Genomic DNA, 27,219 nt, shown 5'->3' with positions numbered 1-27,219 from the left:
TCTTGGGTGGTAATGTCGTAGGATACATGCGTATCAAGGTTACCCGAAAACGTAAATGAAACTACTTGCATGTAACATTGAGCTGGTATGGGTATATATTCATTTCCGAAACAGCATCTTCATATTTAAAGGTGCTTACACCACAGAGAGGGTGCAAGAGATGTACTTTCAGTGCAAAATGTATCCTATAAAAACCATTAGTCTCCTATCACATTAAAAATACTATCATCAATAAATATACAAATCAATCAATTTAGTTTCCCGTCTGCTATATTCATAATCAAACATTGGAATGCCATTGTACATTAACCACTGGGGTATTTTACTTTGAAAATGATAAATAATGGCCTTAAAATCACAGAAAAAGATTATATATACGTTGGGATAGATGTAAGGCTCTCCTAAATATTAATGAAAGTCAAGCATCAAATAGGGATAAGAGATAAGAGAAAGGGCTGATTACTTAGGCAACCTGGCTCTTGTCTGCGGTCAAATTCTACTATTCTATATATTGTATATTTGAGAGTATATCTAATTATCAAAAGAACATCACACCCCTGAATGTATAATGATCGCGTCCTCATAGGCCATCGTGTAAATATATATGTAATGTATGTGAACATGTGGGATAATAAACAGGAGACAGGTGAACTATAACATACCTAAACCGCTTTGCTTCATGTCGGAGGGTTGCCTGGCGTAGGAGGTGAAGAGGCGGTACCCTCCTGATTTAGAAGAGGTTTCAGAAAGAACCTGGAGGGGGAAACAAATAAGTTCACTTATCTAACCATGTCAATAATAGCAGGTGCTGAGCGTGGAACAGCACAGCGTCATCTCATACACACGGTCAGTGCCACACGTGCTGCAGAGAGACGCCCTTTCTGGCAGAACCCTGAAGCTCAGACAGGAATATGCACTCAATCGCTCAACAAAAGCAGACAGAACTTCTCAACGAGCCAACGGGTGATCCAGAAATCTGTACCGAGGCATGTAGAGATAAGAACATGTACAGTAAGAGATGTGTTACCCAGCTCAGAGTATATACATGGTCAGATAACTGACTCTACAAAGAGCGCAGAACTGCCCTGCAACAAGACTATAGGCATCTTTCGTCAATGTTATTGTAACCAGTGGCGCTCTGCAGCGGGACATACACAACACACCAGCGGGAGAAGCCGACATTGTTTTGAATCAGCCGTGTGCGGAGAGAGGGCGGGGCTGTCGCGCTATTTCACCCGCGGGTTGCAATAAGGTCGGCTACGTCTGTAATGTACCAAAAAAAAAGATACAAGAAAAGGCTGGCCTGGGAATACGTTCAGAGCAGAGGGAAAAATGGGCAGCGCTGAATGATACGGCTGTGAGCCAGTGCTGTATGCTGGCCATGGGATGGCTAGGATCCAATGGTTATACGCCTTATGACGATGATTTCAAGCCTAAATATTAATTATGCTATATTGTCTATATACACATTTGTTCAGCATGTAACAAGTTAAAATAAGTAATTGAGTATGAAGTTAGAAATATTGGAAAATGATAAGATGCCTCTACAAAGATAAGAAGTTAACTCAGTCTGAAGACAGGCAGGTGTAGATATGTTTTATGTGATTTTAGAAACTTGGTATGTTTAATGTCTGGTGAGTGGAATAGTATATGGTCAAGAGTTTGGCATCAAAGTTTACTTAAATACTGTGGTGTTAAAAGACAATGCAATAGAGATGGATCTAAAAAGATAAGGAGCATAGGATTAACTATAGTTACTTAGTGACAGAACAAAGAGGTTCTTTTAAATCCCAGTAAATATTGCTAAAGGAAGACACTGTGTTCTAAGTTGATGATTAACTAAGAACATTTTGGGCTGACAGTGAGAGAAACAGGTATTGCTCAAACCTATAAAGATTGCATTTGGATTTATAGAATTTAGAATCCTTTAACGTCCAAGCTAAGAACAACGAAGCTAAAGATTCTCCACTCTATAACTACATTCTATACGCCTGAATGATGTAACCGAATGAAATGATGCTGTGAAAGATGTTTTCTATTGTCTTTGAATAATTTAAGAAAAGAACCGGACCGTGGACTAATTGATATATATTGAAAGGTGGGACATTTATTTGCACCCATCTAATGAGCAAATGTTCATCTTACAATGCTGTATGTCAGCCATGGCATGGCTAAGATCCAATGGTAATGAACCTTACAGTGCTGAATCATCAGCAACAGAGATACATTAATCTATATAGGAGCACAATACTGTGCAACATGTAAACATGGTTCATGCTGTGAGCATCAAACACATTATTTGCTTGGTATTAGCACTGCTACACACAGTTTGGTTCCTGCTTTTATGTAAATAATGCCCTGATATTCAGTATTGATTACCTTTGACATTATCTTCTTAGACAATTGCTAGGTACAAATGACAGGTACGGCATACATAACATGATGTATGAATCAATAAGAATTCACAGTGTTTTAATATCATAAACTTGTTTTTGGCCAACAATGACTGTGAGTAATCGCATGGCGTGCAGGGCAATGCAAAGATTAGTTATGCTGGGCTTACAAACAGCCACATATTATGTCTGAATGTAATCAGCTGCTACATTTTAGCACAGGGGTGGGAAACTCCAGTCCACGAGGGCCACCAACAGGTCAGGTTTTCAGGCTATCCCTGCTTCAGCACAGGTGGTGCAGTCAGTCCCAGCTTCAGCACAGGTGGCTCACAGATTGAGCTACCTGTGCTGAAGCAGGGATATCCTGAAAACCTGACCTGTTGGTGGCCCTTGAGGACTGGAGTTGCCCACCCCCGAGTGAACATATAAGCACAGTGATGGCTGCTACCTAAATCCAAAAATAGAAATATGTACGTGCCAACTCTACATATACTGCAAGCAATCTAACAATGGAATAGTGGCTGGGACGTTATAATGTAGCTACCGGGTTCCTTCCTAAGGGCAGGGTGCTAGTACCTATATTGGTCCAAAAGAACATAACACTGGTCACATAAAAAGGTATAAACATTGACCAAAACATCCAGAATTACTATACAAGTGTAACAGCTCCATACGGGATGTGTTTTCAGGAGACGGCAGAAAATCAAACACTTATAATACGTGTACAAGTTGTACAGACTATGAAAAGCCTTCATACAATCCAATGAAATCCACTACTGTTTTTGTATTCTAAAAGCAGCAATCCCCATCTCCCCCGCCCAGAATCCTACAGGAGTTTAACGCATATAATGTTAGGAACTTCCCTAGTGACCTGGTTTTGTTAAACATTTTTGTAGTAATAAAGTCGTTATTATCTTAATCTCTAGCGCGGGGGGGTTGGAGAGGGGGGTCATCTCCAGTCCTCAAGAGCTACCAACAGGTCAGGTTTTCAGGATATCCCTACTTCAGCACAGGTGGCTCAATCAGTCCCAGCTTCAGCACAGGTGGCTCAATCAGTCCCAGCTTCAGCACAGGTGGCTCAATCTGTGGCCCAGTCTTTGACTGGGTCACTGATTGAGCCACCTGTGCTGAAGCAGGGATATCCTTAAAATCTGACCTGTTGGGGGGGGGGGGGGGGTGTCTTGAGGCATTAAAGGCCATGCGGTATTTCAACAAACAAAGCTCCAAGTCCAAATGCACAGAGAGCAAAAGCATCTTAACATGGATTAAATACTTTGTGATAAAGATGAGGGATGAATTAGGACAGCAGGAAGCTCAAAGAAAACCCAGAGAGGTTCAGAAAACTTAACTATACACAGAACACAAAGACATCCCTTAGGGTGCATATGCGGGAACCACTCCAGCCGACGGCAAGCATCTAGCAAAGAACAGAAGAATGAGAACTACATTATAATATGGGGCACCCGGCTTAAAGCCAATGAGATAAAGCTTTAATCACATTTTGCAGCACGTAACATAGTGCTCATTAGACTTCTCATTCATATGGGGGTTATTCAATAAACTGCGTTAGTGCAGATTGGAGTGCTGAAGTCAATAGAAATTTCTGAGCAAAAGTGCCCTGACCGGCACCACCCCAGCTTAATGAATAACCGCCGTGGCCTTTTAAAATAAGCTTTTTGAGTTGATCTAATATTGTCCAAATACAGACACTCTGTATCACTCTGTGCTCAGCTCATCATGTCCAAACAATGAGGTGAAAGGTAGCAGCTGAAGTTACTGTAGAATTGGACCAGACATGCTATTAGCATCTGTTAGCACTGCACTGACTAAGCATTATGTAAACCTTGAAATGTCTACTTCCACTGATCAACTTCCATCAAAAAGGAAATATTTATGTTCTATGAGTTATTTCAGAAAACATGACCAAGGATACATTACATATTACAGATTTGCAGTGCATGTTCCAACTTGCAAATCGACCCCAATGGAAGAAAATAATATCTCATTGTTTAGTGGGGCTCATGAAAATTGTACGTTATCTGTTCCTTTCTAATGTATAATGAATACCAATGCAGCATTTCATATGTTGTTATCTTAAATAAAGATATGTCTCTTCTATTCTTATTCTTCCAATAACTGCTACTTTACCCCCTGCACTGGAAGAGGAGCCATCAGTGAACAGGTTACCCCCCTTTTAATGTATTCAATATTCAAGTAATGTCATGTCTCTTCAGAAGAACATTTTTATTTCTAAAAGGCTGAATGTAGATTATTTGAAGAACTCAGAACAGCTTATTTTATTCAGATTGCTTTATCGCCTCGTCTTTAATATGGCCTCAGGTGTCACCCCAGAAATGGCAGAGGCGCCCTAAAAATGTCAAGCGAGGAAGGGTTCCAGCAGCTAAGAGAATGGCCAACGAGTAACTAAACGTAAAAAAAGAAGACACCTGTCGCCATGAAGCCAGGTTAGTGATGGATATGGCCCTGTCCCGTAGGGTGATGGAACATGGGGAGTGATGGGGTTCTCCCGATCTTCTCCGCCGCCGTCCTCTATGGGACGTGAATTCCACATTCCCTGTGTATTTGGCGCTCATCACCTGTAATCAAATCCGTGGACAGGAAGAGTTCAGCCCACGTACACCTGACTGCAGAAATTCGATGAAATGCTGCTTCCTTAACTGTAGGGGGACTCAACGCCCAAACTATCCGGGACAAATAAAGACCACATTAGATTAATAAGGGAATATATATACTGTACCTACTCTTGCAAACGGTAATCCTGGGGAGGTGAGACAATAACCTTCCTGAGGATACTCCTATATCCAAAATGTCAACAGCAGTGAGAATCTTGAGATGGACATGGCCAAGCTCTTCAGAGTCCACCACTGATCACACCGTAGAGTCACTCTAGATTTCATACCTCTCTGATGTCCTTTGTTTGCTATTTAAACAGACGTAAACTGTAAACCCATTGCCAAATCAGCGGAAATGTACATGTTTCCCCCATGGAAAGCACTGGGGCTCAGAAATGGGGTTCTCCACCTGTCTCAGAAATGGGGTTCTCCGCCTGTCTCAGAAATGGGGGTCTCCACCTGTCTTCGACACCTTAAATCCCTTTGGTGCAGGAATGTATTGTGCTTGTGTTCTTGACTATGCAGCCCAATTTACACAAAAAGCACAGTATTAATATGCATTATCATGTGTTTCCCATTCACATCGGCAATCACACTTTCAGGAAATTCTACCAAATTTGGCTCATTCCAAAATACCCTCGTAGATGGACCTACTGTAAAGTTAATGTATTGCCTCAATCTTACACCAGAAACCCAGATTAGTCAATACCAAATAAGCTGACAAATCACCGATACAACCAATCTCGAATATGAAAACTTCAGAACATTTGAGCCCGATATAAACGAGGGAACGAAGTGAGCCTGGTGAAAAACACTACATCCTTCTCCTTTCTGTGTTTCTGATTAGCGACTACAGAACACAGCAGCAGGAATGGGTTACCACAAAGAGTATGTTGTTACAATAAATCAAACAGTGGGCTGGGAAATGGGCGAGATTCCAAATGCTGGTGGGAAACTCATCACCCCCCCGTGGCATCTGCACAGATTATTCTTCATCAACACTAACAAGGACGTCCTACTGAAGGCCTCCCCTGGGAGGTAGAAGTCCAGGTGATAAGCAATTACTGAGCAGAAAACCGACGAAGAGAAAACTTGCAACATGGATAGTGGACGTAGCCAATGAGAACGTATACTTCTTCCCTACGGTGTTTAATCAAATCATAAATCCACCATTTATATATTTTCAAGTAAAAATGTAAGATGCTATTGTTGATAAGCCCTTCTGCATTCAGCGCAAGAGGAGGCTTAGCCAGCAATGAAAAGACTCATAAAAAGATTGTACAGCATGTTCAAAAATGCTTTACTAATGGCATAAGCTGAAGCTCTAAATACTGTGAAAATATATATTCTAACAATGGAATGTTAATGTTAAAATGTGGAATTCATTACCCATGGAGGCTGTGATGGCAGATACAATAGAAATCTTCAACAACAAAAAAAGTTGGACATCTTTTTTTTTAGAAAGGAAAGGTATACAGGGAAATACCAAATAAGTAAACATGGGAAGGATGTTGATCCAGGGAGTAGTCCGATGGCCAATATTGGGAGTTAGGAGGAAGGAATTTATTTTCCCCTTATGAGATATCAATAGATGATGTTTCACTGGGGTTTCTGTTTGCCTTCCTCTGGATGAATATACTGTACAGTAAGTACGGATATAGGATAAAGTATCTGTCGTCTAAATTTAGCACAGGTTGAAATTGACGGATGTACGTCTTTTTTCAACCTCATCTACTATGTAATTATGTAACTATGTAACAAGACAATACTTTACTAGAGTTGACATGTTGTTTACCTCCATGGAGCCAGTTTTCCTGGCCCGGGTGAGTGGTGATTTGCGCTGGATGCCCATTGACTCTGATGGCAGAGGTGACATGAGTAGTGATCTGTCGACCTCGTCAGTACCCTTCACCTTGGATAGGTCTTCCAGACTCCCTTGGTCGGTCTTCTTATCTTCATTCTACAGGAAAGGAACAAAGAGTGACATGAATATAACAGATCTACCAACTATATTACTACCAACACCCTTTGGAGAAGAAATGATACTACTTGGGTTTCCTCGTAATGTTTCTGATACAAACATATAACCAAAAATAGAGCCAAGAAGCACACGGAAATCAACGCCAACGTGCATTATAATCAAGCCATCACAGTCCCACATTTACTAAGCTAGAAGGACCTTGAGGTCCATTCACTGCTTAGCAAATATGGTCCACAGTGCCATACAAATGGCATACAAAAACATGCTTGTTGCCATATTATTCAAGATAGCAACGGATCCAAATACAGGTCAAAGAAAGCAGGTCCGGGGTCCATTGGGGTTGGCTTTCATAATAACCCTTCATCAGATACATTGTGGACACCATCTCTCTTAGCTTTGAGGTCAGGAGTGGTGGACTCCTTTGTCTCAATGCGCCCACTGGCCAACATAATCCTTATTTGATATTTTAGTCGTCGACAACATTTTTTTCGCTTCATTTTGGTGCGCACATTCTTACGATTGTGTTTTTTTTTTTATAGAGAAAGAGTGAATAGGAAAGAATAAATGTCCCCCTTTCATGAGCTGAATTTCCCACATTGCTGTAGATCTTTAGAAATATTTCAAATTGTCCTATTTTCCTGCCGAGAAAAGATAAAAAAAAAAAAATAGGACAATCTCAATATTTTTAAAGACCTACAGCTATGAGGCCGCCTCATAGATATAGTGTATTGAAACATTATAGACATTGGACACTGTTTACCACAATACCCCTTAATTGCGAAATATGTCAAGTCATTTTTGCTTCCTCAGCATATAGATACACAGTAAATGATATGTCTTCATTTAGAACGGAGAAGCCTTACTTCTGCTGATGCTGGACGGAATCCAAACCGCATTGGGCCTTTTTCATCTTCCTCGCAGCCCTTAACTCCTGGACTGAAATGAAGCTCCACGTGAAAACGCTCCTCTGAGGATGGATCCTAAAAACATACAAAGTATAGCACAACCTTTACTAAGCTCCAATTTCATTATATAGAGCAGCTCCCGAAAGGCAAATCCTTGCAATGGTGCTTAAGCGGTGACCTTACGCTGTCATTCTTGGAGGCATCCAGGCATTTGTAACCCCTTCTCTGCCAGAAAGGGACTTCCATTGACCATGCCTACCTGGACCCTGTGGCTGCAGAAGGGGTTTAACCAGAAACTCTTTGCAACACTGATTGCAATATTCAAAGTGATATATTATATCACTATGTTAACGGTGTTTAAATAAGTGTATGGTAATGCACCGAGTACTCAACTCCTAATCGACACGCAGGATAAAAACAATGATAAATCTGGGCAGATCATTCTGCGACAGTGACGCGGATAGGAGGCGGAGGTATGAACTATATGTTTCAATTTGGTAATAGCTGATAGCAGAGAAAATCCCACCTGTGAGCAAAATCACGTCTCGGACAGGTCCACAACCCTGCCTTTCCCTATCACTTCTTGGCCATGCTTCTACTATAGCCAGGGATTCTGGGTAACGACATGCAAATGAGCACTCAGTGTATCCCTTATTGCTTCTTAGCCATTGTAACATGGAACCCCTATAAGATTATTCCTGCGCATTACTCAGCTTTTTCTGCACGGCCTGAGTTTAAGAAGTGCAGAGCCAGTAACCCTATTACACAGACAGATATTTTTCATCAATGTGAGCATGGTTTAACTGGCTATGCAACGTGAAGCTGGGAGTGCTTACAACCAGACACAAAGAAAGTTATAGTGAGTAAATAAAGTGACACAAAACCGTCCACCAAATAAAAATACCACCTGTGAGCACATTCACATGTCTCAGACAGGTCTGCAACCCTGCCCTTCCCCATTATCTCTTAGCATACAGTGCTTCCACTGCAGCCAGGGATTCTGGGTAATGACATGCAAATGAGCACTCACAGTGTCAACTTTTTGCGTCAAATCCATTTTTAACATGGGACCCCTATAAGCTTACGCCTGCTAATAAATTATACAATTTCAGGTGTGTAGATCATTTCGAACCTACGCTCACCTTATTGTTGTCTTCGTACAGCATGATAACAATCTGCGTCATGTAGTTTAGTTCGGACACCGCACTTAAGTAATCCATGGCTCTCTTCCACTGCCGATCCTTAGATTCCTGGCAAGATACATACAGAACACTGACCTAACGGGTAACTTCAGGGGGGGGGGGTGTTAGAATAGAATGTCATTTTGCAGATAAAGACCCCACAACACGCCAGAGAGATCAGAATAAACGCCTTTCATGTTGAAAATCATGTAATGTGATTAAGCACGTTATGAAGTACGGCATCTCATTTTTGCCCAGCTCTTTCACATGGTAATGAAACTGTTGTATAGGTAGAGTTTTTGTGTTGTACCAGTAAAATCAGTGATCATAGGACTGCTGGGGGACTCTCTGAGTTTGCATGGTGTTTTCCACAGACGAGTCGGTTAGTTAACCCAGGGGTGCTCAACTCCAGTCCTCACGGCCCCCCAACTGCTAACGTTTTCAGGATATCCCTGCTTCAGCACAGGTGGCTCAACCAGTGGCTCAGTCTTTGACTGAGACACCGATTGAGCCACCTGTGCAGAAGCAGGGACTGATTGAGAAACTTCTGCTTAAGCATGGATATCCTGAAAATATATCCCCCCTTCCTGTTGGGGGGGGGGGGTCTTGAGGACTGGAGTTGAACACCTCTACTTTTAAGAAAGGTATATTTACTCAGCCAAAGAAAAGCGTAATGTGGGATTAACCTACTGATGAATGGAGATGTACAAAGCTGTTGCCCGAAACTAGCCCTTTTTTTGGGGGGGGGGGGGGGGGGGAGAAATGTACCCATTGTTCAGAGCCAAGTCACGGTTAAAATTCACCAAGCATTTAAATTACGGATGCTAACTCCCGGGCCAGAGGCTACAACATGGGCTTTGCTGAAGCGGAGAAAATGCTGGGCGAATCGCTTGTGACTAAGCTGCGATTGACTGGTGAAACATCAAAATGATGGTGGAAATGTGTGATTCCTGAGAAACTTGTAGCCTTGAACGTTCTCCAAACTGGTTTGCCAGGAATCGGTTGTGGTCAATAAAAAGGGGAACATTTTTGGGGTCAAATGCATTTTGCAAAGTTGCGCACCTCTATGTTGATGAAACCACAAATAACGTAATATTTAGATGACACTTACATCCAGGAGTCCACCATACCGGAAGATGCTCAACAAAGAATGCACATGGCTCTCGCTGGTAAAGTACAGCCGTGTTCTAACATGGCGACCCGGAGACAGAACTCCTCTTGAATAGCTACATTTAGAAGAAAAATCAAATAAAAAAAGCTTTGATAAACTTTCAGGTGCTGCCAGCCACCAAACAGGGAATAAAGGATCCGCACAATAAGAAACATAGCAAAGAAAAAGATCTGTAGAGGCCTCCCAACTGAAAATGTCCCACCATCCCACCCCAGGATACAATCAAGGTGCTTGCTATCCCTTATATCATTTGCAGATTGATGTGTAGAAAAGTGCCTTACAACGAATACGTTAAACAAATCAAATGGCTAACAGAAAGGCTGCAGCAAGGAAGTACAAGCTTATAACTATTTTTCTATTGTATTAACTCAACTTTATTCTGGCAGAAGTCATTTATATCTACCAAACTTGGGCATGATCATCAACGAATCCCTAGGAGCTACTAGAAACGATGAAGAAGCTTCCAAGGTGGTAGACCAGTTCACCATACTTCTCAAATGTATAATAATCCCAATGTTTGGTACATGACCCAAAGGTCGTTGCAAAGGGGAGTGGTGATGAGACTCTTACAGGGGGTGCAGTTTGTTTACAGACTCATCCTCATGAGTTCTTTGTAGGTCGAGTTGGATCTTATTAATGAGAGGAAGACAATATCCCACTGCGATCTCCAGCTTCTCCTCTTTATTGATCCCATATTCCTGCAGAAATAGAGAATAAAGTTAATCAACATGCTGGCTCAAAGATTTTATTACAGTTTTCCCCATCATAAACTGTAACAGCGGGTGTTTTCTAGTAAGTCAACTGCACACCGGTATCAACTGAAAATAGCACGCAGGCGAAATATGTATGCCAGCTCCTGTGCCCCCACCCACTGGCAAAGACTTATTCGCCACTGCCAGAGGAGCCTGTAATTCAAAGGTGCGAAGAGCCAACATGGTGTGGTGTGGCCTTCGTAGTGGCGAGTGGTGAGAAGGACACGGCTTACCTGTGGGATAATAATATCTGCCAGTGATTTGGAGATCTTGAAGAGGTCCTCGGTCCCCTCCAGTTTCAGAGAACCGTTGTGCTGCACGTCGTACTTGACACAGTCGTAGATGTCCGGGATCTTGCTGATGTCGTAACGCCCGTTCTTCATGCGGAAATCCCTCTCCAACTTGCTCCATCGCTGTAACATCAGTTCCAAAGTCTCACTATGGTACAACTGCAGGTCTACGAGAACAAGACCACTTAAGTAACAGCACGGGTGCTCACAGACGCTCCTTGAGGATGATGGCATGTGGTTTTTGGGTTGTCAGGGCTTCCTAATGGGAAGGTGTCTCCCTTGTCATGGCAGCAAACACAAAACTCAAAACAGTTTTATAACTAGGACAAAGAGCCTATAAAACACATTAGCAATAACAACTTTCATATTTCATACTGCATTTTAAAGGAGCAATCCATGATGGCAAATTGTTTTCTTCTTTCTTTTCAATATAGAATTGAAGCCGGCGGTCTCTGCTGCTGAACCCCATTAATTTCAGCTCCGGGACCCCTATCTCCGGAAATACTTACCTCTGAACTAGATGCCGGTAGCTGCCCCGGTTCAGCAAGTGGGGCTTTGAAGTTAGAAGCTCCCGCGTCACATGAGCCAAAAGGAAACCGCGCTGATGACATCATGGCTTCCAATCGGCTGGCAGGCATGGAAATATCAGAAGAGCGGACATATTGTGAACCGCTCTCTTCGGCTACCGGAACCTAATTCACAAGTACCTACGGAAACAGGGGGTCCCTAGAGCTGAAATTAACGGGGTTCAGCTCCATAGACCCCCCGGCTTCAACTATATATATATATATATATATATATATATATATATATATATATAAATAAAATCCATCGCCTTGGATTGCTTCTTTAATCTCAAAGCACATTACAAGTATAATTTAGAGACAAGCATGGCGTCTCTACGAGTGAGGGCAGCCAGTGGCACATTCCAAGGGTTCCAATCTCTGTGATGGCCTCAGAAGGGATACAAAGTGAATGTTAATAATATGACATACAAGCAAGCAGAAGGAAGAGAATATAAAGTGATTCACCCAAGTGTCAACAGAGAGCCACTGAACATGATGATTATGCCGTCAACCGTTATGTCAAACCTACTTCTTCTGCATGTCTAGTGCAAAAAACGGCACGCTACAAGGACTAATGTCTGGTCGGCAGACAAGGTCATCAAGAATAACAAGTGTTATATCATGCAAGCTGTTGCGTGGATGCTGCCTCTGACAGTACCAGAGTTCTCAGTAGGGATACTTCTCACCTCTGCTTGTCCATACCACCATCAAACTGATCACTCACCCAACAAAATATTACCATGGTTCCCTTTCTAGGTGTTTTTAGCTCAATAAACTATATTCGTACTAAGACAAAACGCCCAATCTCGGGAAACCTTCAGCAAGCCTGTGGTCACAAACAGCACGGTAGGACACAGCCTCATCATTCACCTGCCGATTTGGGATCTTCCAGGCGCTGTCGAATCTGAGATGTAAGACTATCGATGAGGGTGTACACTTGGTCACATGTCTTTACGGGGTTTTCTATGCATTCCATGGAGTTGCACAGGGAGGTGCTGCATGTAGGAGCCAGCTAAACAGGACATAGAGAAATCCTTGTAATCCAATGCTGAAGGCAATATCCCAATATCCACATTAGAGAACCCCACGTTTCCTGTACATTAGCACACGCAGGGCACTATTCCATTTACGTGGATACATGAGGTGTACAACAGGGTTCTTCAACTGGAGACCCGCAAAGAGTGTTGATGTGGCTAACGCCAGTCCTCAAGGGCCACCAACAAGCCAGGTATTAGGAGTATACATGCTTCAGCACAGGTGGGTCAATCAGTGGCTCAGTCTATGACTGAGCCAGTGATTGATCCACCTGTGCTGAAGCAGGGATACCCTGAAAACCTGACCTGTAGGTGACCCTTGAGGACGGGAGTTGACCCCCCCCCCCCCCCCCTGTACAAGAAGCGAAGTGCCGTTTGTCATGCTGGAACTCGTAAGTGAAGGTGTAATGTAGTTATACTGTATATGATTCAGATGTTATAAATGCTTGCAATATGTTGAAATATAATATTTTTGTTGTAGGTCTTTAAAACGTATCTAAAAATGGCATTTTTGGGGAACCAGTGGAAGAGTCCCGTCACACACGGATGCATTGAAGTATAAATGACAAGGATCCTTTATAATGTTAAACTGTGGCCGTCATCTCTGCGTCTGATGACGAAGGGGGGTACACGAAGGGGTCTAGGACGTTTGGTCACGGACGTTACGCCGTGACCAAAAGACCGCCGGCGTTTAGCCCCTGTTCACCTTCCCGCCAGCGCCGCTAACGTAAGACCATAACCTTAAGACTTACCCTAAAAAAACCTAATCTTAACCCCCAATACTAATGCTACCCACTACCCTGAAACCATTAACCCCTTACCCAAAAAACCCTAAAGTTAACCCCCTACCCTAACCACTAAAACCCCTTAAATTAACCCCCTACCCTAAATCCTAAAGTTAACCCCCCTACCTTAAAACGTACCTTGTCGCCGAAGCGGGGAGTCGGCCGCGGCGGGATGGTCGCAGCTAATTGTCCCATTCCAGGTATTAAGAACACTGATCTCTAAATGACCCCCAAAGCTGCGTTCCAGGTTTGAAGAGGAGCACAGGGTCTGGATTACCTTCTCGTAGTCTTCTTCGGTGAACTCCCGTTCCTTCTGCATGATCTCGTGCAGGCGCGCTTTCACCCTTTGCTGGCAGCTGCTGAGGGAGTCACTGTCGCTGTCCAGCAGGCCGTTCATGTTGGCACTTTTAACCATCTGGACCAGAATTGGGGTCAGTTCCCCTTCCAAGGCCAGGAGACCCTGCAGACATTTCAGACTATCAGCGTCAGCTTTAATAACAGGGCGTATTTCTACAAGACTGCACGTTAATGTTTATACAGAGGCCATGTAATGGACAAACATGAAAGTTCTTCACGTGTCTAAACCTGTAAAGAACTTTCATTCAGATCCAGTAAAAGTCATCATTACCTGCAACAAAAACAAAAACAGGAAGTTTTCTCCGGGACCTTAAAGGGGCAATTCATATGCTTGTTAAAAATTATTATCATGATTATTATTTTTTAACATAGGTTTGAAGCAGGGGGTCTGCGGAGTTGAAGCCCATTGATTTCGGCTTCGGGACCCTCCTGCATCGTCAGATACCGACCTCCAAAGGGGGCGCCGGTATCTCCGCAAAGTGTGAAGCTCCCGCGTCATTTGGGCCAATAGGAAGCCGCACCGGATGATGTCACAGCTTCCTATTGGCCGCGGGAGCTTTGAAACTCTGCCATTACGTGAACGCTGCTAGCCGAGCGGAGCGGCTACCTGCAGCCCCTACGGGGGTCTATATCTCCGGAAGCAGGGGGTCCCTGGAGCTGAAATGAATGGGGTTCAGCTATGGTGACCCCTCCCCCCCTGTTTCTATCATATGTTTAAAAATATATATATATGTATAGCCAGCTTAGATTGCCTCTTTAAAAGAGCATTACTTTCAAAATCCTGTTTTTTTTTTTTTTTTTAAATAAATCAGTTGTACAGTGCAGGTATTTACTGCACTTTTTGTAGATGTATTTATTTTCACAGTTTATCTTCTTTTAATGAGTTTTAAGGTATTGATGTTTTCGGAGGTTGTCTATAGCAACCATTTAGAAAGCCGCAGCACTACCTCTTCTGAAATAGGCGGCCATACTGAGTGCCCGGGGTAGCCGGATCTTTGCCGCTCGATCACTGGGGAACAGATGGATTGGCAGCTTAGATAATTACAGCGCCTTAAAGCAGGGGGTAGCCAACTCCAGTCCTCAAGGGCCACCAACAGGTCAGGTTTTCTGTATATCCCTGCTTCAGCACAGGTGGCCCAATCAGTGGCTCAGCCGAAGCCGCCTGTGCTGAAGCAGGGATATCCTCAAAACCTAACCTGTTGGTGGCCCTTGAGGACTGGAGTTGGCCACTCCTGCCTTAAAGTTATAGAACTATTGCATGAACACAAAACAAAATGGCGAGCGGGAACGCCCCTACAACTCTGCGGGTTTAATTATGGTAGGCAGTGCATGAACTTCAGCAAAGAGAACACCGCGTGTTGTGTTTTCATGGAGACGTCTAGCGTGAAAGGGCACCTTGGCAAAAGCTGCAGCCGTCATCTGCACCCGCCCCTCGTCCGACGCATAAATCTTCAGGTCGTGGCGGTAGGTGCTGTGCAAGCGCAGAAGGCCGCAGCCCGGGAAGCCGGCGTAGTCTCCTGCAAATGCACCGGGAAAGCGAGCTCTTGTTAGCGTGTGATACAGGGATGGCAAGGATATTTCCCCACAGGTGCACGCCACATGTGTGGTGCGCCTGGGGTGGGTTTGAGCTTACAGGGGTGGTGTGTGTGTGGAGATTTGAATTGGTTTGGGGGTCTGTGACCCCCTCCTCCCTGTTTCCAAGCTCGCCCTGCCCAACTTTAAGTAGCCAGACCTGAGATGCAGCTGTGAAAGACCTGTCTATTAAGATTTCTTCCTCTATTAGAGAGGTAAAGAGATAGTGTGAGGACTGGCAGAGAGAGAGGGGGGTACCTTGACGTGATCTGCCAGCTTATAATGCTTTGGCCAAAGAATTTAACGAAGGGACTCTCACTTATGAGAGAAAACCAGAAAAGTATTTAACGATGGGATTTGGCATGTTGGATGTGGCATGGTGTCTCCCTGGCTTTCGTTTATCCCCACAGGTGGCCCAATCAGTGGCTCGGTCATTTTGATTGAGACACCTGTGCTGAAGCAGGGATATCCTTATAACCTGGCACTGTTAGTGGACTGGAGTTGCCCACCCCTGGAGTGGATCATAGCAAAGATCCCACGTCTATGGCAGGGGTGCACCAGTCCTCAAGACCCCCCCCCCCCAACAGGTCAGGTTTTCAGGATATCCCTGCTCCAGCACATATGGCCTAATCAGTCCCAGCTTCAGCACAGGTGGCTCAATCAGAGACTCAGTCTTCGACTGAGCCTCTGATTGAGCCACCTGTGCTGAAGCTGTAATTTCCTGAAAACCTGACCTGTTGAGGGGGTTTGAGAACTGGAGTTGAGCACCCATAGTCTATGATGTCATCCCATTGGGATTTTGCAGGGACAGAGCACATACAAATATTGTGCGTCACACCACAAAAGGCGAAACCTCGTTAAAAAAGACCCAGATAAAAGTACGTGGAATAAAAGAATCAATACATCACGCCAGGAACAAAAAACACCACAGAATATGCATTGAACGGCATACGTGTAAGATTAAGGACTGGAGACATATGCAACACAAACCGCCCCGGTTCCAAAAATATCCCGGTAACATAGTGGCTGGTAGACACATGAAGTCTATTCAATCTGCCCTTCCCACCCCAGGGTGCTTCTCTGTGAATGGGGAGAGAATGCCCGTGTCACAAGCATGCTCTATATCAGGGGCGGCTGACTCCAGTCCACAGGGGTCACCAACAGGTCAGGTTCTGCGGCTATCCCTGCCTCAGCACAGTCAACGACTGAGCCACCTGAGCTGAAGCAGGGATGTCCTTAAAATCTGACCTGGAGTTGGCCGCCCCTGCTCGATTTCATTGGATGGAATGGCAACTAATTCCCACCTGGTTTCCTTTTATGTCACAAATTGGATATGCAAAACCGCAGCCGGTTAGAGGGGAAGGTTAAAGGCATAAAAACCTCACTTCATAGAGAAATTAGTTTTTGACAATGTTAAGATGTATCTTGTTTAGTGGAATGATAGGACATATTCCCCTGATGCAGTTATGGGGACTGTGCAGATCACGCCGGCATTCGTTGCTCTTACCGCAGTCAATAGGGGAGCTACAGCCCAAAGACCGGATGTTACCATCCGCTAAAATAGGTCAATACAATAAAGACAGGACAAAGAGTTAAAACTCTTCAGTGAGCCCCCTCCCGGAACAGTGTGACCTCGGCTGTTTGCCACCAGAGGGTATCACTGGTTCCATTTGGGACACATAGGTGAAGGGTTATCAATGAGACAAATAACACAGAGAGCGAGAGAAAGGAACCACATGAGGAAGGACCGGGGACAAAAATAAGATGGAAAGGGTACAAACAAAATGATAAACAAAGAAAAGCAAAAAGCACTCTGCAAACGACAGCTTGGCGCCCCCCCCCAAAAAAGCACAATATATACAGAACAGAAATGAGCGGAGTGACGTCTGCAAGGTAAGGGACATTGTAGAAACCATGGAGGACAAATGGAGAGTGGATGAGCAGACGTTGGAGAAGTGTAGTGATGGCGCGGGGGGAGGCGGTGGATTGATTAAAGCACCTACCTTGCCCTCCTGGGTACATACAGCGAAACGCTCGTCCCAGCTCTTCTGCCTGGATTCGTCCGGCTGGGGTCAGTTCACCACCCCACTTCAGGACCAGTAATAAGGAGGGGGCTTCCTTACGAACATCTACAGAGAAAAGCTGGGGTTAAAGCCGCAGTCCAAGCTGCTGTTTTTTCTTTTCCCCCTTTAATATGCGCATCAATACAATCCACACAATGATAAGTAATTAGCCAAGTTGCGGATCGATCGGTTCGCCTGTGATCGATCGGCGAAGATTTGGCTCGGGGCTTCACTAAAAGGCTGTCGGTGCAGCAGAAGAGGATCAAAGATGCAAAGTTCTGTGGGGAAGATCATGTGACAAGGCAGTCACTAGATACAATTGGTGCACTGCTAGAGAGGGGGCAGGGCTCAAAAAGTGGTGTGCCAGAGCCGGTTTCAGAAGAGGAAGGGGATGTGACTTTGTAAATGGTTGCTACAGAAACAAAAAAATGCTTGTTACATTATAATACATTAAAAATGGCATTCAGAAATGTTTTTTTCCGTTTATCTAAATGTTACAATTATTTTCTCATAGTACAGAACTGATTTATTAAAAAATAAAAATAAAACACATGCAGGATATTGCTTGGTCTGCAGCTTTAAAAGAGGTAGTAGGTACATGGAACCCCTTCCCAGCCGTACCTTCTTCCTCACTGGATGTCTTGGGTTGCCCATGGGGCAGATACGTCAGTTGCACCTTCCTGTTAATACCAGAAAAATGGCCGTACCTGGTGAAGAAACAAAGAATAAAAATAAACAGAGGTGGCGTTACCTTCTGCGATCTGCTCCCTTTAATGCAACAATGGGACGGGTTTTCATGGGAGATGCTTTTGCCCGCCTGCACGTTTTGCTATATTTTGCGTGTGTAAATGCCTTGCTAACACTGCGTGGTGCTGCACCTCCCTCGCACTAATTCTTATACACCTTGAAAAGGATTGAAACTAAATCAGAGGAAAAAAAACAGGTTTAAAGACAGTTTTATTTAAAAATGTACAATTAGATATGTGAGATTTTTTTTCTTATGTGATTAGAGAGCAAGTGAGAGCAGGCAGGCGTGCGCTGAGAGAGCAGACAGGCGTGGGCTGAGAGAGCAGGCAGGCGTGGGCTGAGAGAGCAGGCAGGCGTGGGCTGAGAGCGCAGACAGGCGTGCGCTGAGAGAGCAGGCAGGCGTGCGCTGAGAGAGCAGGCAGGCGTGCGCTGAGAGAGCAGACAGGCGTGCGCTGAGAGAGCAGACAGGCGTGGGCTGAGAGAGCAGGCAGGCGTGGGCTGAGAGCGCAGACAAGCGTGCGCTGAGAGAGCAGGCAGGCGTGCGCTGAGAACGCAGACAGTCGTGTGCTGAGAGAGCAGGCAGGCGTGCGCTGAGAGAGCAGGCAGGCGTGCGCTGAGAGAGCAGGCAGGCGTGCGCTGAGAGAGCAGGCAGGCGTGCGCTGAGAGAGCAGGCAGGCATGGGCTGAGAGAGCAGGCAGGCGTGCACTGAGAGAGCAGGCAGGCGTGCGCTGAGAGAGCAGACAGGCGTGCGCTGAGAGAGCAGGCAGGCGTGCGCTGAGAGCACAGACAGGCGTGCGCTGAGAGCAGGCAGGCGTGCGCTGAGAGAGCAGGCAGGCGTGCGCTGAGAGAGCAGACAGGCGTGCGCTGAGAGAGCAGGCAGGCGTGCGCTGAGAGAGCAGACAGGCGTGTGCTGAGAGAGCAGACAGGCATGGGCTGAGAGAGCAGGCAGGCGTGGGCTGAGAGCGCAGGCAGGCGTGGGCTGAGAGAGCAGGCAGGTGTGCGTTGAGATAGCAGACAGGCGTGCGCTGAGAGAGCAGGCAGGCGTGCACTGAGAGAGCAGGCAGGCATGCGCTGAGAGAGCAGACAGGCGTGCGCTGAGAGAGCAGGCAGGCGTGGGCTGAGAGCGCAGACAAGCGTGCGCTGAGAGAGCAGGCAGGCGTGCGCTGAGAACGCAGACAGTCGTGCGCTGAGAGAGCAGGCAGGCGTGCGCTGAGAGAGCAGGCAGGCGTGCGCTGAGAGAGCAGGCAGGCGTGCTCTGAGAGAGCAGGCAGGCATGGGCTGAGAGAGCAGGCAGGCGTGGGCTGAGAGCGCAGACAGGCGTGGGCTGAGAGCGCAGACAGGCGTGGGCTGAGAGAGCAGACAGGCGTGCGCTGAGATAGCAGACAGGCGTGCGCTGAGAGAGCAGGCAGGCGTGCGCTAAGAGCACAGACAGGCGTGCGCTGAGAGAGCAGGCAGGCGTGCGCTGAGAGAGCAGGCAGGCGTGCGCTGAGAGAGCAGACAGGCGTGCGCTGAGAGAGCAGACAGGCGTGCGCTGAGAGAGCAGGCAGGCGTGCGCTGAGAGAGCAGGCAGGCGTGCGCTGAGAGAGCAGGCAGGCGTGCGCTGAGAGAGCAGGCAGGCGTGCGCTGAGAGAGCAGACAGGCGTGCGCTGAGAGCGCAGACAGGCGTGCGCTGAGAGCGCAGACAGGCGTGCTCTGAGAGAGCAGACAGGCGTGCGCTGAGAGAGCAGACAGGCGTGCGCTGAGAGAGCAGACAGGCGTGCGCTGAGAGAGCAAACAAGCGTGCGCTGAGAGAGCAGACAGGCGTGCTCTGCTGCTGCTCCTCCTTTTACCTATCTCTGCAATAGGCCTAAGTGGCCTTTGGGGGGAGCTCTAAGCAGGCAGAGTCACATCCCCGAATGATAGCATTAAATAAAAGCAATCCAAGTTGAAGCATAGGATTGAAGCAGGGTGTCTGCGGCGCTGACCCCCATTAATTCCAGCTCCGGGGACCCTCTGATTCTGGACATACAGACCTCCGCAGGGGGTGCCGGCAGCCGCTTCGCTAACAGCGTTCATCCTAATGTCGGAGTTTCAAAGCTCTCGTGTCCCGAGGGCCAATAGGAAGCCGTGAGGTCATCAGGTTCGGCTTCCTATTGGCCGTGTGACGCAGGGAGCTTTAAACTCTGCAGAGATACCGGCGACCCCTTTGGAGGTAAGTATCTCGGGAAGCAGGGGGTCCCCAGAGCTGAAATTAATGGGGTTCAGTTCCGGAGACCCCCTTGCTTCAAACGTATGTAAAATAATAATAATAATAATAATTTTAAAAAGGCGCATGAATTGCTCCGTTAAAATGGCGTTACCGCTTGGGTTTTCTTTAAATTTTTTTTTAGATGTACTAGGTTTGAAGAAGGTCTCCGGAGCCGAACTGCGTTGATTTCAGCTTTGGGGACCCCCTGCTTCCCGAGATTCTTACATCTGAAGGGGGTGTCGTAGCAGCTCCAGCTTGGCACACAAAATGTCTGTTTAAAGGTCCCGCTGGCCAATAGGAAGCTGCCACGTCCTCCTTTGCAGTTTCCTATTGGCCCGCGCGATGTGCAGCCATTAAACAGAAGTGACATACTGGCATCACCATCAGATGTAAGCATCTCTGGGAGCTGGGGGTCCCCGGAGCGGAAATTAACGCTCCAGAGACCCCCAGCTCCCCACCTAGGGGGGGAGAGGTGGATATATATTTTTAATTGCAAGGCTCCTTTAATGCCGCCCGTTACAGAACGCGTCCGACATTTTAATTAACCCCTTGATTGCCCGGTGTTCACCATAAATCCGTGAGCAGCAAAATACGGTGTGTGCCGGCTACTGCATTTCCAGCCTTATAACAGCAGGTGCGATCATGGGAGGAGAGCTTGTGTTGTCTGACCGCAGTGAGTTTTCACTAACGGACCAGCGTCATTGTCCATCCTTTTCCGCAGCTGGGGGCTTGGGACTATGCCGAGAGGTCACAGGTTTAAGGCCAGGCTGCTGAATTAACACGGGGTTTCCCCCGGACTCGGTACTCACATTTCCAGGACAGTCTTCAACTGCTCCAGTTTCGATTTCCTCTCCTCTATCTCGCAGTCGTTGTGGTTACCGAGTTCCGATAGCAGCAGACGGGCAATATCCAGCACCTCCTATTAATTATAACCGCATCGTGAGTGTGTATTAGCCATGGGGTGGCCAACTCCAGTCCTCGAGGGCTACCAACAGGTCAGGTTTTCAGGATACCACCGCTTCAGCATAGGTAGAAGGCTGAGCCACTGATTGAGCCACCTTTGCTGAAGCAGGGATATCCTGAAAACCTGGCCTGTCGGTAGCCCTCGAGGACTGGAGTTGCCCACCTCTGTATTAGACATACACGGTTCTAAATTCCATGTCTTGTGCTTAGAGAACGGGGATTCAAAAACAGCCCAGCGTTTCTCTGAAGATTACCTCTGCTGTCTAACCCTCAAATCCCAACAGAAATCCTTTAAAGGAAAGGCAGCAACCACATTCAATCAGTAACGGATTTCCCGTCAGGTCTGGACCTAGGGCGGCAAAATGTCTTTCTATTGGTGACCTCGCGACCATTTTTTGTAAATGTGTGTGTTAAAGCTGCAGACCCAGCAATATCCTACCTGTGTGTGTTTTTAATAAATCGGTTCTGTACTCTGAGAAAATACTTGGAGCATTTTTTTTTAAAACAACTCTAAATTAAATTTTTTATGTATTAAAATGCAAGAATCAATTTTGTTTCTATAGCAACCATTTACAAAGTCACACCCCCTTCCTCTTCTGAAACAGGCTCTGGCACACCCCTTTTTGAGCCCTGCCCTCTCTCTAGCAGTGCGCCAATTGTATCTAGTGACTGCCTGGTCACATGATCTTCCCCACAGAACTTTGCCTCTTTGGTCCTCTTCTGCTGCACTGACAGCCATTTAGTGAACCCCAGTGCTGAATATTCGCCGATCGATCACAGGAGAACGGATCGCTCAGCAACTCAGCTAATCACTTATCATTGTGTGGATTGTATTGATGCACATATTAAAAGGGAGAAAATAAAATAATAATAAAAAATAAAACGCAGCTTGGACTGCTGCTACAAACACTAGCACACAAAAATGACAAATTGCTCAAGAACTGAGGAGCCCCCAGGGGATGGAGGGCTGCAGATCAGCTCTGGGGGACCCCAAAATTCAGGTAAGAGTGGGGGGACGGGGGGCGAGGATAGTTGTTGCCTTAAACCCAGCATAGAAGTTTGAAATACTCTAGTTTGTAACTCATATTAAAAACAGCTGGTAAAAAAAAGCCAGGGGACATTTAAGAGTTTAGATTTCACGAAGGTACTTACCTGGAGTTGCTCCGGCTTCTTCAGTTTCAATTTCCCAGTCTTATAACCGTCATAGTGTTCAAATAATTCAAAGAATCTGAGTTAACGAGAGGACACCTCAAATTATAACATTCCCTGCTGTTATTGTTAAACAGGCAACTCGCACACTGTATTATTTCAGTAGCTAAACTTGCATGCCGGCTGTATGATAAAGAATATGGATTGCCACAGGCTGGCAACAAGGTATCTAATCAAAGCGGCACTAAGGTGAGCATCTCCATTTTTTTATTTAACAATCCCACACTTTTTTGCATAACAGATAACTCAAGGGACCCCTGGTTCATGGATTATTTCATCCGTTCTGGCGCCACAAAGATGGAGATGTCTGAGTGTTTAACTGATAAGGTCTTGCACCCTGGAAGTTCCCCGCTCTGGTTAAAGACGCAGTCCTGCTTCCCTTTGTTTATAGTTATAGGATTTCAGCCGGGGGAGGAATCTTGTCTATTGTGTAAGAGGAGCAAATGCTCCCCCCTCCCCCCCCCCAAAAAAACGGGGTCTCGGGAGCAGAACCGCGTTAATTTGAGCTCCCGGGACCCCCTGCTTCCCGAGATACTTCTTTCTGTAGGGGGGTGCCGGTAGCAGCTCCGACTGAGCTAAGTGGGGTTATTGATTTGGCGGATTTAAAGCTCCCGCATCACGCGGCCCAATAGGAAGAGATGACGTCATCCCCGGCAGCTTCTTATTGGCCCACGTGACCAGGACATTGAAATCTTCAGAGCTGCTACCGGCACCCCCTACGTAGGTAAGTATCTCTGGAAGCAGGGCGTCCCCGAAGCTGAAATTAGTGGGGTTCAGCTCTGGGGACCTCCCACCTAGGAGAAAAAAAAATGTTGTCAGGGGAGCACATGCTCCTATAACAAGCAGACAGGAGTCCTATTTTAAAACATTTTACCGAACACAAAACCTTTTCAAAACAGCCAACAACCTCTTTACCTGAACTACCATTATTTTGACCTTTATTATGAACTTTTTTTTTCTTGTCTTGTTACCTAGAATGCCGAACTTCCATCTTCATTTTCTGTTTGGGTGTGCGGTCTCCATGCCGAATTATGGCTATTACACAGCGCAACTCCATCCTGGAACATCGGGGTGAAAAAGGAAAGGATTGGTGAAAACTGTATTTCCGTGTGAGATCAGCTCAGCATCCAGTGAGCAAAGATGTATATTACCAGCCACATCAAATCAGTGTATGTATGCACTTGTGCATCTTGTTACTGATGTAGCTGTAATCACAAATGCTGCCTCTTACAGGATTACCCTTGATTTCTAGATGATACATTAGAAATATCCAGTAATAAAATACACAGAAATATATCATAGTATATTTCTGTGCATTTTATTACTGGATATTTCTAATATACTGTATCATCTGGAAATCAAGTGTATTTATCCTGTGCTCCCCTATTTTCCTTTTGTTCCCATATACTCTGGATCCGGGATAGATCCTGGTGGGGTTGAGCCTCAGGAACTTACTCCCAAATCCCCATTTCAGGGGTCCACTGGGAGACCCCTAATAAAGGTAGCATTTTCTTATTTGCACCATCTGTGAGATAGCGCCTGATTCCTTTTGTTTTTTTTTCTGTTTTACAGGATTAGCAAAAAGAAAACTCGGAATACAGGCATACCCCGGTTTAAGGACACTCACTTTAAGTACACTCGCGAGTAAGGACATATCGCCCAACAGGCAAACGGCAGCTCGCGCATGCGCCTGTCAGTACGTCCTGAACAGCAATACCGGCTCCCTACCTGTACCGAAGCTGTGCGCAAGCGGGGAGACTATAGAGCCTGTTACAAATGTGTTATTTACATCAGTTATGCACGTGTATGATGCTTGCAGTACAGAACATGCATCGATAAGTGGGGAAAAGGGGAGTGCTTCACTTTAAGTACATTTTCGCTTTACATACATGCTCCGGTCCCATTGCGTACGTTAATGCGGGGTATGCCTGCAATGTAATATGGTGGGAACAGCACTGAGCAGAATACATTGAGAGAAAAGAGTCTCTGACTTGAAGTTTAAAGAATTGAGAAGCTACTCATCGCCTCTCCTCGGGACCAGTCAGACAGACCAAGCTAGATGTGACATAGATAAGAGGTTAGGCACTGAGGGAGCCTTTATCATATTACAGCCAGGTATCTATAAAGGATTGGTACTCAGAGGTATAAAGCAAATACACAGAGGTCACCGACCAATATCTGTTGAATTGGTAGAAAATTATTATTTCTTGTCTCTCTCTTTATATTATTTTCTCTTCCATACCATCTTCTCGTTTTTCCCTACTATCTCATCCTCTGCATTAAACCGGATTGTCTTGTGTAATGTGATTTATAGATGGTAATTTTTTTAAAAAATTATATATTTCTATTAACACCCAGAGGAGTTTTCTCCTGTAGAGTTGATGTCTCTATCACCACTAGGAATAAAAGTGCCCACATTCTTAAGGATTATGTTAGTGGTTTTGATCTGGTGGTTGTAGGAAAGTATATTTAATGAACAGCAAATAAAAATAACACCTGTGAGCACATTCACATGTCTCAGACAGATCTGCATCCCTGCTCTTCCCCATTATCTTAGCATACAGTGCTTCCACTGCAGCCAGGGATTCTGGGTAATGACATGCAAATGAGCACACCTTTTGCTTCTTGTCCATTTTAACATGGGACCCCTATACGCTTATTGCTGCCGCATTACACAGCTTCTTAGCACAGCCTGGGTTACAGAAGTGCAGAGCCAGTAAAACCTGCTCACAGGCAGTTGTTTCGACCTTTTCGGTCTCGGTGTGAGGTTGGTTATACCGGTCTTGGAATGTGAAGCTGGAAGCGGTTTCAACTCCACATTAAATAAGTTATGTTGGATAACAAAGTCACAAAAACCCTCCACCGTACAGCAAATAAAAATACCACTTATTAGCACGTTCACGTGCCTCAGAAACCTATGGGACCACTCACATGGTTCCAACATGTTTGTAATATGAAAGCGCTGCTACTCGCGCACACAGTCACATTTCTATACCACGGTACTAACATCGTGCCTGATGTGGTTGGAACTATGGGAATGTCCTCGGCCTCTGTTGGGATGGACCAGGGAATGTGGAACTGCGGTGCCAATTCCCTCATGATGATATTCCTAGGAGAGAAGAAGGCACGGTCAGAAGGGGATAGCGCTGGAAAGTGCCATTCTCAGGCCACCCAAAATGTACTAACCCCAATCTGGGAGACTTCTTTTATTCTATGGAAACGTTGCCCGCAGCTGCCGAGCAGACTTAGGAAAAGGCTGCAAACGTGGCTTTGTTTTCCCCCCTTATACCTTCCTAGCAGCGGAGTTTGTGTGGTTGGTGGGAATTGGTGGGGAGAGGGAAGAAGACAGTGTAAAACAAGAGAGATATGGGATGAAGGAGCGGCTCAGTGAGTAAAGACACTGACTCTGTAACCCAGCGGTGCGCAAACCGGGAGATTTTTTTTGGGGGTGGAGCGGGGGGCGCAGGCGGTTGCAGAGGTCCCATGCTCTCCCCCAAGGCATTTAAGTTTAATGCCGGAGGACCGTGCGAGGCCTCTGCAAATGGCCTTACCAAGGTTCAGCCGGCCTCAGGACGCGTGACCATGACAACGCAGCACCAAATGACGCCGCGGGGGTCATGTGACATTGCGGTTGCCACGGTAACGTGACGTCAAATGACTCCGCGGATCACGTGACATGCGAGTTAAGGGGGGGCACACCACCGGACTAGCACAGGCAGAGGGGGCACAGCAAAAAAAGTTTGCGCGCCCCTGCTGTAACCAATGACACCGAGTTTGAATCACGGGATCCTGTTTCAATTCGCTTGACCTTGGTCAAGTCCCTTTATCTCCCTGTGCCTAAGGCACCAAAAACAGATTGTAAGCTCCCTTAGGCAGGGACTGTGTCTGTAACATTCCTATGTGCTGCGTACCGCGCTATACTGTCATTGTGACGCGCTTTGAGTCCCAGTGGGAGAAAAGCGCTATATAAAAAAATGGTATTATTATTATTAATAAAGTCTCTTCTTGGAAAGTTTGTTCTTGTGTGACCCTTTGAACATGCTGCACTTCCAACTGTTTCAAGATTATTTTCCTAAGGAAATGGGACCCCCCCCCCTCCCAAACCAAGAAAAAGGTAACATACCCTAATATTTTGGCGCAGTCATCATAATATTTCATGGAGTTCTTCACAAAGCTGAACCCATTGACGTCGCAGACAAACGAGTGCCCGTTGGCTCGTAGCAAGTCAAAGCCACATACAGTTTGCTGAAAGATATCAAGATAAACAAGTAAGGATCCAGTTGCCATGGAACCTCGTGTTACAACAGGAAGTATGTAACATGCTGCCTCACTTTCAACCAATAAGAGAGGGCGTGGAAATCCTCAGTGTCCCATGAGGCATCTCTGTTGA

At 45.8% G+C, this 27,219-nt stretch overlaps 1 protein-coding gene across 6 annotated transcripts in view; it reads right to left on the bottom strand.

Moving 5' to 3' along the window:
- PPIP5K1 (diphosphoinositol pentakisphosphate kinase 1) overlaps nucleotides 1–27,219 on the bottom strand; it is a 102,502-nt gene that overhangs the window by 54,719 nt on the left and 20,564 nt on the right. For 4 of the 6 annotated variants that reach the window (XM_075575510.1, XM_075575513.1, XM_075575512.1 and 1 more), the window contains 18 exons: nucleotides 26,953–27,074; nucleotides 25,837–25,938; nucleotides 23,801–23,887; nucleotides 22,773–22,848; nucleotides 21,467–21,576; nucleotides 18,305–18,390; nucleotides 17,624–17,749; nucleotides 15,444–15,565; nucleotides 13,969–14,151; nucleotides 12,743–12,884; nucleotides 11,250–11,473; nucleotides 10,835–10,962; nucleotides 10,205–10,319; nucleotides 9,055–9,162; nucleotides 7,871–7,987; nucleotides 6,822–6,986; nucleotides 4,841–4,990; nucleotides 663–753 (listed from right to left, as the gene is read on the bottom strand). In XM_075575510.1, coding sequence (XP_075431625.1) covers nucleotides 663–753; nucleotides 4,841–4,990; nucleotides 6,822–6,986; nucleotides 7,871–7,987; nucleotides 9,055–9,162; nucleotides 10,205–10,319; nucleotides 10,835–10,962; nucleotides 11,250–11,473; nucleotides 12,743–12,884; nucleotides 13,969–14,151; nucleotides 15,444–15,565; nucleotides 17,624–17,749; nucleotides 18,305–18,390; nucleotides 21,467–21,576; nucleotides 22,773–22,848; nucleotides 23,801–23,887; nucleotides 25,837–25,938; nucleotides 26,953–27,074 — 2,254 coding nt within the window. Of the gene's footprint in view, nucleotides 1–662; nucleotides 754–4,840; nucleotides 5,096–6,821; nucleotides 6,987–7,870; nucleotides 7,988–9,054; nucleotides 9,163–10,204; nucleotides 10,320–10,834; nucleotides 10,963–11,249; nucleotides 11,474–12,742; nucleotides 12,885–13,968; nucleotides 14,152–15,443; nucleotides 15,566–17,623; nucleotides 17,750–18,304; nucleotides 18,391–21,466; nucleotides 21,577–22,772; nucleotides 22,849–23,800; nucleotides 23,888–25,836; nucleotides 25,939–26,952; nucleotides 27,075–27,219 lie in introns of those variants that run through there. The other 2 variants (XM_075575516.1, XM_075575515.1) reach the window with 2 other exon arrangements.

Source organism: Ascaphus truei, chromosome 18 (genome assembly GCF_040206685.1).
Source record: "Ascaphus truei isolate aAscTru1 chromosome 18, aAscTru1.hap1, whole genome shotgun sequence".
NCBI classification, from domain to species: Eukaryota; Metazoa; Chordata; class Amphibia; order Anura; family Ascaphidae; genus Ascaphus; species Ascaphus truei.
The sequence above is the reverse complement of the archived record's forward strand: the minus strand, read 5'-3'. Positions and strand labels throughout refer to the sequence as shown.